General features: G+C 45.5%; 1 protein-coding gene across 1 annotated transcript; it reads left to right on the top strand.

The window, feature by feature from the left end:
* The first annotated feature begins 4,601 nt into the window (after nucleotides 1-4,601).
* On the top strand, nucleotides 4,602-6,692 carry flrt1a (fibronectin leucine rich transmembrane protein 1a). The gene has a single exon (XM_062988893.1). It carries the CDS (start codon nucleotides 4,602-4,604, stop codon nucleotides 6,690-6,692), a length of 2,091 nt encoding a protein of 696 aa, XP_062844963.1.
* Nucleotides 6,693-10,752: the final 4,060 nt, after the last annotated feature.

Below are 10,752 nucleotides of genomic sequence, written 5' to 3'. Positions count from 1 at the left end.
ATACTGTCACAGGGCTGTAAGTTGCTTTGGATAAAAGCGTCTGCTAAATGCCAAAATGTAAATGAAAAGGAAGTAAATGAGGATTTGAAATGTGGGTTGGGGTTGCCAGATTTTAGCTAGGGCAAATCGAAAAAACTTGACAGAAGGGATCTTGGATGTTCAATGTCCCTTTTTATCCTGAGCCTGGTCTAATATTTCGACTTTAAACCGACTCATTTGCGGTGTATTCAGACTCAATCCAGACAACCAGGTAGAAATATGTACTGTCGTCGCTCGAATACATCGTATCGAATCTTAGCTCTGCCTGCCGGCTGGGCTGAGCAGCCGCGTGAACAACGATTCACCTGTTGTTCAGATAGGGGTGGGATATTAAGCCGGATTAAGCGTGACTCTCTCATAACTGGCTGATTGATGGCGCCTGCACAGAGACGGGAAAAGAGTGCTGTCAGGGTGTGTCCCTCCGTACACAGTGCTGATCCGCATTGCACTCGTGAAAGTGTAGGTCACAAAATGCATACGGCTGCTGCCCACGTGTCGGAGGGGGTGTGGGTTAGGTTCGTTCTCCTCAATCAGAGCGGGGATCGGCATTGGTGGAGAGGAAGCATGACGCAATCAGACAATTGGACGCACTTAAAGGGAAAAAAGGGGAGAAAATGCATAAACAAAATATTATAATAAAATTGAAATATTAGAGGCTATGCTTTTTATAATGCTAACTGCTAATATTAGCAATGCCTCCTAGCTGAATATGATTTTATAAATGAGCAGTTTACCTTGCGCAGTACATTAAATGGTGTAAACCTCTATAAGTATTCATTACTTGAGTGTTTTTATTACTGGGTACTTTATTACTCTTGGTAAAGTATTTATTTTGATGAGTGCTTTAGTGATTATGTTTTATTTTCTCCCCACCTCTGTTCGTCAATCACGTTTTATGTGCCTCCATCAACTTGTCCATCTCCAGCCCACGTCTCGCCGTCCTTTAATCCAGTCCCAGTGTTCGAAAAGTGATTACAGATTTCACATAAGCACATTCTGTTTCTTTATCTCTACCCGACATATTTTTTCTCCCTGATAAACCACATTTTATCTTTCCCACACTTACATTAGGCAGCCAGGAGTACCAGATATGATTTTATAGTAATGCGGTGAATTTTATGCATGAGAGATATCAGAGCCGTGGCCGTACTTCGCCTCTCCCCCTCAGGCCTGTCACGGGGTCCTTGGATGTAAATTGATATAGTCCTGAGCTGACCTCGGTCTGACTGGAGTAGTGAAGAAGCATGGCGAGGGAGGGCTCAGGCGGCGTGCAGTCTGGACAGCCCCGTTTCAGCCCGGTCCCCGGTGATTCAGGCACACTCCTCACGCACATACACAAATGTCAATGCATGCATCGGAGCACACGACCATATAAATGCACAGATGACACGTGTTCACACATATGCATGAGCATGGTGCAGCGACCCGGTTGAGATCTACACAGCGTATGACAGTGTTATTTTAAAAAAAGGTCATAAATCTTTTCTAAACAGTAAAGAATCTTATAGCCGTAATAAATGTTAATAGTTTTGGAATGGTACGACCAACAATTTCAAGTTTTCACATACTTTTGGCCGTACTGTGTATCCATAGGTAAAAAAGACAAAAAAGCCATTTTATTCCATTTCATCCCAACAGCTATCGGTACTATTGGCTGGCCAGGTGATAACAAAGGTGGGAATAAAAAAATAAAAATCACTCAAGTGCCGCTCAGGTGGCGCAGCGGTAAAACACGCTAGCACACCAGTGCTGGGATTTCGAATACATCGTATCGAATCTCAGCTCTGCCATCCGGCTGGGCTGGGCGGCTATATGAACAACGTTTGGCTGTTTATCCAGCGAGGGAGCCGGATAGGGACCTCATAACCGATGCAGTTACGACCTCTGCTGGCTGATTGATGCCGCCTGCACAGAGTAGAGGAATAATGCGATCAGGGTGTGGCTCTCCGTGCACAAGGCTGATCCACATATGAACTCGCCTTGTGCAGGTAAAAAGATGCAGTCGTCTACTGCTCACGTGTCGGAGAGTGCGTGTGTCAGTTCGCTCTCCAAATGTGGCCACCAGGTCTGCTGGGTGGGAAAAGGTTGGACTAAAGGCCTCAGCATACTTCATGCAGAGACGACGTTCGCCTGGCTTTGGCGACCAATGTGACATAATTGCGGAAAAACCTGGTTCCTTGCACAGCGTTTGAAGACCCCACCCACTTAGTCTGGCATTTTTCCACCCGGCAGACTCGGTGGCCAATTTTGTCTGCTGCAGGCACTGCCAATTGTGCCCACTAGATTGTGTCCAGCCAACTGGTAGCAGAACCAAGACTCGAACGGGGGGGGTCAGAATTTGGTCTTTAAAATGCCTTTTTTTGTCTTTTTTACCTATAGATAGCTACATCGTATCGAATCTCAGCTCTGCCTGCCAGCTAAGGCTGAGCAGCCACATGAACAACGATTGGCCTGTTGTTCAGATATGGGTGGGATTAAGCTGGATATGGTCTCTCTTTCATAACTAAAGCAATTACGACCTCTGCTGGCTGATTTGGGCACCTGCAAAGAGACGAGGAAAGAGTGCTCTCAGGGTGTGTCTCTCCGTACACAGTGCTGAGCTGCACTGCACTCATCTCTTGTGTAGGTAAGAGATGCATACGGCTGCTGCCCACGTGTCGGAGGGGGCGTGGGTTAGCTTCGTTCTCCGAGCAGAGCAGGGATCGGCATTGGTGGAAAGGAAGCATGACGCAATCGGGCAATTGGACACGCTAAAAAGGGAGAGAAAGGGGAAAAAATGCATAAATAAAATAGACATAATTGGCTATGTCTGGATGTCTGGGAAGAGGAATGGCCCTCCTGCGCCCAGTGTCTCCAGGTGGAAGCCAACACGCCGCTGTCCCGACCAGGATTAAGCGATTGATGGAAATAAAATGTATAATATTTAGTATTTTAGTGCGCTGTCGTTTTAAGTAGCAGATGCCTATAGCCTAGAGAAACCGGAATGTTTATGATTCATATCCTTCCCTCCTGCACCTGCTTAATCCACACTGCTTAGTCAACTCCATATGCTCTATAATCCCTGTCAATCTCCGTCTCTCGCTTTCTCCTTCTCTCAATTACTCTTGTTCTCTCGATCCCTCACAGCCTTTTCTTCTCACAGATTTAGTTGTCAATGAGAAGTGACCCAAATACCCCATGCTTGTCGACTGACTTATTTTACCAGCTGTTTAATCTCGAGCACAACGTTATCAATCACCCAACACCCACCTTCCCTGATAGACAAAAAAACACCCTAACACCTTCTGTTGATGCACGCTCAATAATCCAGGTACACAAATCCACAAAGTTGAATCAGTTCATCTGGACACAAGTTTGTTGTAGAGATACGTTTCGCCACTCAATCCGAGTGACTTCTTCAGTCTGAGCTGGTGGTGGATACCCCAACCTTATATGCAGCCGATTTGCATAACGACCGAGCAACCCCGTCCATTGCATAACAATGGAACCGGTGATCAGGTCCATATGCAAATCACAATGACCATGAATTGCAATGGTCATGTGTGTCCTTCACATATGATTGGGGTATAGCTCCTATTATGGCGTTGTAAGATGGTGAGAGATGTACTCTCAGGCCCCTCCCCTGAACTCTCAGGCCCTTCCCTGAATGGGGAGTCAAAGAGGCCATCTATGTGAAGAGGGAACGACCATCTCTGAACCGGGGAGGGGGCCTGAGAGTACATCTCTCATCATCTTACAACGCCATAATAGGAGCTATACCCCAATCATATGTGAAAGACACACATGACCATTGTAATTAATGGGGTGATCGGTCGTTATGCAAATCGGCTGCATATAAGGTTGGGGTATCCACCACCAGCTCAGACTGAAGAAGTCACTCGGATTGAGTGGCGAAACGTATCTCTACAACAAACTTGTGTCCAGATGCACTGATTCAACTTTATGGACCTTAACACCTTTTTAAATTCTGTAACACACATGAATACAACATACATAATCTACCACTGTAGAAGAATGTCAACAGACACAAAGAATGAATAGATTTGCACAGAAACCACTATGTAAACCACCTCAGAAAAAGAAAAACTGACACCAATGCTCCACACGGCCATTTCGAAGGCATAGTACATCCAGAGTCATTTGTCATTGAATTCACATCGCTGACTTTTAATGCCATTGACTTGTGTTCTGTTACATTAAGCTCCACATCTTGATGAACACAATTTCACTCAGATGTCATAAAGTTGCTTTGGCCCATTTATCTTTATCTCCTTTATATGGCCCTCACATTGACTGGTGGCTCCTATACAACACGTGAGCCCATTAGTCTAGTTTGATCGGTACAGCTGTGCCTGTGCATAGATTACATCGTTTAGACGTAGGGTATGATATGCTGCATAGAGGGATCTTGAGTGATCTTAGGTATTAATCCAAGCTTGTTTCTTTTTCTCTCCCCAGGGGTCTGCCTCAGACCTGCTTTGGCAAGCACAAGACTCATTTGCAACGGAACAGACTATTTTGTGGAGTGTACGGACAGCTGTAAAGACTTGAACACGTGCATCATGGCTCTTCTTGGTGTAGCCGAGCTTCGAGATTTGATCTTCCATCTACTGCTGTGCCTCACGGTCTTGGCCGAGGTCCTTCAGTGCACTGCAGCCGCCTCACAGGGAGTGTACACCGAGGGGGACGTTGAGTGCCCCATTGTATGCCGCTGCGACGAAGACTTTATTTACTGCAACGACCGTGGTCTTAGCGCGATCCCACCGTTACCCCCTTCTGCCTCCATTCTTTATCTTCAAAACAATCAAATAGACAATGCAGGACTTCCCACCTCCCTGGAGCACCTTATCACAGTAGAGGTTATCTACCTCTATGATAATGAACTTGATGACTTTCCCATGCATCTACCACCATCCTTACGGGAGCTACACCTCCAAGACAACAACATCCGAGTGTTGCCACGAGCCGCGCTAGCCAGGTTTCCTTTGCTTGAAAAGTTGCATCTGGATGACAATTCAGTGTCCACAGTTAGTATAGAAGACCAAGCCTTTGCCGACAACCCTCGTCTTCGTCTGCTCTTCCTTTCCAGAAACCATCTCTCCAGTATTCCCTCAGGGCTTCCAGCCTCGCTAGAGGAGCTCCGCTTGGATGACAACCGCATCTCTACAATCCCAACGCACGCCTTTCGGGGTTTGTCTTCTCTACGCCGTCTTGTATTGGACGGAAACCTTCTGGCTAATCAGCGTATTGCAGATGACACCTTCTCACGCCTTTCGAACCTCACAGAGCTTTCATTAGTGCGGAACTCTCTTCAGACTCCACCTGTTAATTTACCGAGTGCACACTTGCAAAGACTTTCCCTCCAGGACAATGCCATAATCCACATGCCGCGTGGTTCCCTAGATGGAATGCGTAGTCTTCAGCGCCTGGATCTTTCTGGAAACAACTTGACCACACTTCCCAGAGGTTTGTTCCGGGATTTGGAAAGTCTAGGTCAGCTGCTTGTCCGTGGCAACCCTTGGCACTGTGGTTGCAATCTACGTTGGCTGTATGACTGGCTGGAAGCCAAAGGAAACACCATTACAGTCCGTGGACTTACCTGCCAGTCTCCTGAGCGTGTGCGTGACATGCCGCTAAAGGAACTTACCAGCCAAATGGATGACTGTGAACTGACAGCTGCTGGAGGTGGAGGAATAGGTGGGGTAGGTTCAACAGGTGGAGGAGGCAATAGAATGAGTGGAGCAGTAGTCATTAGCAGCTCTACAACTCTCTCCCCTCCACAGGGCTCCTTATTTACCCTGCGGTCCAAGCGACCAGGTCTGGGGCTTCCAGACAAAGCCTTGGACTACACACTCGGCAGCAGTGGGGTAGGAAAGAACCTAGCCCTGAATGTAAAGCCACTGTCCCACGACAGCGTCAGAGTCACATGGAGTGTGGCTCAGACGTCTTCTTCCTTCAGGCTTAGTTGGCTTCGTCTGGGAACTAGTTCTGCTATGGGCTCCATCACAGAGACTTTAGTAAGGGGTGACCGCAGAGAGTATCTCCTTACTGCCCTCCAGCCAGCATCCAGCTACATCATCTGCATGGTGCCACTAGTGTCTGGCAGCATAAACAAAGGGATCATGTCTGGAGGAAACACAGATACAGATGAGGCTCCAGTCTGTGCTAAGGCTGAGACATCTGATCCCAACCTGTCTGAAGTTGATCAGGAGGAGGATCAGGACTCAGAACACATCAGCTCACTCCCACTTGCTGGAATCATCGGTGGAGCTACCGCCATAGTCTCTCTGGCACTTATTTTTGGCATATTTTGCTGGTATGTGCACCGCACCAGAAGTCTTTCATCAAGAGACCACTACAATCGCAACAGCTCACGCAAGAGCAAGCATTATGATGACTACATTGAATCGGGTACGAAGAAGGACACCACCATCCTGGAGATACGAGGACCTGGATTCCAAATGACACCAATGGCTGCAAGAGAGCCCATGCAGCCCAAACCAATACAAGAAGACTACATAATACATACTATCTTTCCATCCAACGGCACAGGTCTTTACAAACCACCTCAACACAACACTAACTCGGCCTACGGCACAAACCGTGGATATAGAGAAGGAGGCATCCCAGATATAGACTACTCCTACACGTGATAGGCGTAATTTAGCAAACATATTACAAATCATATACTGGATAGATGCACAGTTAAAAAAATTTGCATGGGGTATAATGTACCCCTTTGTGCCTTCTGGTCTTTATTCCAACCTAGCCTGCTGTTTGTGGCACTGAGGAAGCTCTTAATTGGCCTAGATGCCTACTAAGTAACAGGTTTTGGTGTTCGGTGCCAGAAAGTGGCTGCACCATTTTAGGCAGTGATTCCAACTGCTATTTTTACCTCTTCAAGTGTAATGGAGTGTGTCTTGAACATCACTGCTTTACTGGCTCTGCCAGCGAAGTAAATTTATGGGCACAACCTTATTTTGCGTAGAAATTATCTTCAATTAGAGCTCATATAAATCATATAAAATATGGTTAAATGGCACTTCTGGAAAAAGGAACTTGGATGTAAATCTTGGATGTAGACCTGACTTTCCCTTGGCTCTAATATTAACTGTCAAATCACTTTATAGTGTTGCTTTCAACTTGAGGGAATGGAGGAGCATAACGCTGGCCAAATATGAGCCCCACTATGGCAAAGAATGACCCAAAAACCACGTTACAGAGGGAATTAAGGCTACCTTGACTCAATTTGAGGGTGAAGATTTTACCATCAGAGACTTGTGACCATGGACTTGGACACCTGGTTATGAATGGTGAAGTACACTGCTTATACACACGTCATAAATGATCATGACACGCCAGCATGCTTAATGCCAGCTGGTTCCTTCTGAAATGGAACTGGTCTGTGAGTTTTAATTCAACTGACTTTCACACAGAAAAATGCAGCACTATATTATACATACTGAATACAGGCAAGGTGTATAGGGATTTGGATACAACACCACAGAGAACGTGTAAAAGCATTGTGTTCCAGATTTCTGTATTTTTCTTAAGCTTTATTTATCCCACATCGTTGTCTTTTTGCTTTATATTCGTCCTGATTTAAAGAACTTGTTTAGATAGAACTCAGTTTGCTGCTGGTGACATTAAACACTGTGGTTTTACCTAGATCTGTTCTTTTTTCTTTTTTACGGTGGGTCCGGAGTGCCAATCGACTGTGGGGCATCACACCGATCAGACAACATTAAAACCACCTTTGCTGGAGTTTTTAAATACTGTGTCCACTCACTGTCCACTCTATTAGACACTCCTACCTAGTTGGTCCACCTTGTAGATGTAAAGTCAGAGATGATCGCTCATCTATTGCTGCTGTTTGAGTTGGTCATCTTCTAGACCTGCATCAGTGGTCACAGGACGCTGCCCACGGGGCTCTGTTGGCTGGATATTTTTGGTTGGTGGACTATTCTCGGTCCAGCAGTGAGTGAGGTGTTTAAAAACTCCATCAGCATTGCTGTGTCTGATCCACTCATACCAGCACAACACACACTAACACACCACCACCATGTCAGTGTCACTGCAGTGCTGAGAATGATCCACCACCTAAATAATACCTACCACCATTGAAGAACAGGGTGAAAGTAGGCTAAAAAAAGGTATGTAGAGAAACAGATGGACTAAAGTCAGTAATTGTAGAACTACAAAGTGCTTCTATATGGTAAGTGGAGCTGATAAATTGGACAGTGAGTGTAGAAACAAGGAGGTGGTCATAATGTTATGGCTGATCGGTGTAGGTTAAATATCATCATAAAACACATAGGTATAATATCCAGAACTGACTGGTGAAGCAAAACGTACTCTAGTATCTTTAGGACATGCCTTAATCCTTAATCATGCTCTGTGCTGTCTTTCCACATCCCCCAAGGCTGATCATGAAAGGTAGGGTGCACTGTACTGAATATAAAAGGTTTTGACAGCCGTGTGATGTGCACTGGGTTTTACTAAAGTAAATCTGTTTCTAGCTCACAAAGGAGGAACCTCGACACTTTCCTACAAGATCACACACTATAGTTCACATGTTTTAGTATTCCATTCATTGGGTATGTCTGAAAACCTAGTGAGCTGCCTTGCTGCCTACTGCCTACTAGAGCTGGGCGGTTCCTGAATCACCCGGGTTAATGATTCGAATCTTCGTACTGAATCAGGAATCGCGAGTCCTCTGACTGGCTGCTGCTAAGTACACAAGGCGAGTGAGCAGACTCACCGGAAACACCGCGGACTCAGATGATTTGGCTGAACCGACTTCACTCCAGTCTGTGATTCTAAGTAATAGGTAAAATTTTCCAATAAACAAGCAGTTAAACACACTGGTGTTCAATATGTGGCTGATTTTATGCTATTATTATTATTATTATTATTATTATTATTATCAGTAGTAGTGGTACAGATTAGTAAATGCAGTGTATTTTCTTGTAAGCAAAACAACAACAAAATATAGTTATATTATTATTATTAAAATGCAAATGCTTACAGGCTACTTTAGGACTGTACCACTTAAGGAGTATCATTGCCCTTCCCCCATGGTAATTTATATTACTGTTTTGGTGCCACTGTGGCTGCCTGACTGGGTCAAGTTACCATGGCAATTTGTTGTTGATTATCCCTCTTGAACTTTTGACCCATTAGTCAACCCTTGAGTCCACCCCCTGCCCCCTTCTTGTCCCTATCCCACATGATCAAGATTTCACTTAGAAAAAAGTGTCAACTTGTCACTGACAAGAGAAGTGTGAGGTGCCAAGAGAATTAAGAGAGAAGGAAAGACAGGTGATTTTTTCCCCCAATTTTTCCCTTCACCGCTGACTGAGGACGCCTCTCAACTGACAAACGCCACAGACTGCATTTTTCACCTGCACGAGTCGAGTTCATACAATTGATGGGCACTGTGTATGGAGGGTCACACCCCCATCAGCATTATTCCTCAGCCCTGTGCAGGCGCCATCAGTCAGCCAGCGGGGGGCGCAGTCGCACCAGTTATGAGGACCTATGATCTGACTTTCTTACCCTCTAACCCTGAACAACAGCCAATCGTTGTTCATACTCATACTGCCGCCCAGCCCAGTCGGAAAGGCAGAGCCGAGATTCGATACGATGTATTCGAAACCCCAAGTCTGGTGCGCTAGCGTACTTTACCGCTGCGCCACCTGAGCGGCAAACAGGTGATATTTAATCACAAATCAGGATGTCAAAACAAGTGACTCAAGTGAACCGGATCACATTACTGAGTGACTGCGATTAACCCGAGTCCATAAAATGAACCGAATTTACCACCACTACTGCCTACCTAGGTAGCTGCCTAAGTAAAGAGGATTCTAATAAGACATCTACTTGTAAGGCAGATTATTTGGACACACTACTTGTGGGAGAAAAACAGAGCGCCTGGTGGAAACCCACACAGACACGTGGAGAATAGCAAACCCCACACAGAAATGACCCTGTCCGTCCAGTTGAGAATCAAACCCAATGATGAATTGGAATGTCTGACCCTACAGATGCTGTTTTGGATTAAACGAGCACAAAATTCCACAGACACACTTCAAAATCTTTTGGAAAGAATGATATCAATAGCTGCGTCCGAAATCGCATACTTCCACACTCAATAGTACGCGAAAGCAGTACGCGAGAGCGGTTAGTATGTCCGAATACATAGTATACATAAAAACGTACGCGAGAAGTACCCGGATGACCTACTTCTTGGGCAGCCATGATTAAGTATGCAAACGATGCACACTTTCGGTCCGCTAATGTATCCCATAATTCAACTGGAGCTGCGTAGGCGTTCGAAGCGGAAGAAGAAACAAGAAAGATGGCGGAAAACGGCGAGACCTCGGTTTACAAGTGTAAGTAAGATAAACAAAATCTAAATTTTCTTATTGCGTACAACCCTAATTAATGTTATGATTAGCGCAAAAAAGACGATAAATATCCACAATTTTGCCGAGTGGGGCTTATAATGAGCACGCGGCCTGTAACTATGGTGATATTACGTCATCACGTCATCACTTGACGTTGGTAAGACGGTCGACGTAGTACGTCGGGGCGTTGCGTGCATACTGCATACTTCTGTACTGAAAGCGCGTACTTCTTTACCGGCCGAGCGGTGCGTACTTTCTTGAATCTAGTACGTACTCTGTAAGTATGCGATTTCGGACGCAGCTA

Source organism: Trichomycterus rosablanca, chromosome 26, assembly GCF_030014385.1.
Source record: "Trichomycterus rosablanca isolate fTriRos1 chromosome 26, fTriRos1.hap1, whole genome shotgun sequence".
NCBI lineage: Eukaryota > Metazoa > Chordata > Actinopteri > Siluriformes > Trichomycteridae > Trichomycterus > Trichomycterus rosablanca.
Note: the sequence above shows the minus strand (reverse complement) of the source record. Positions and strands in the feature narration are given on the sequence as shown.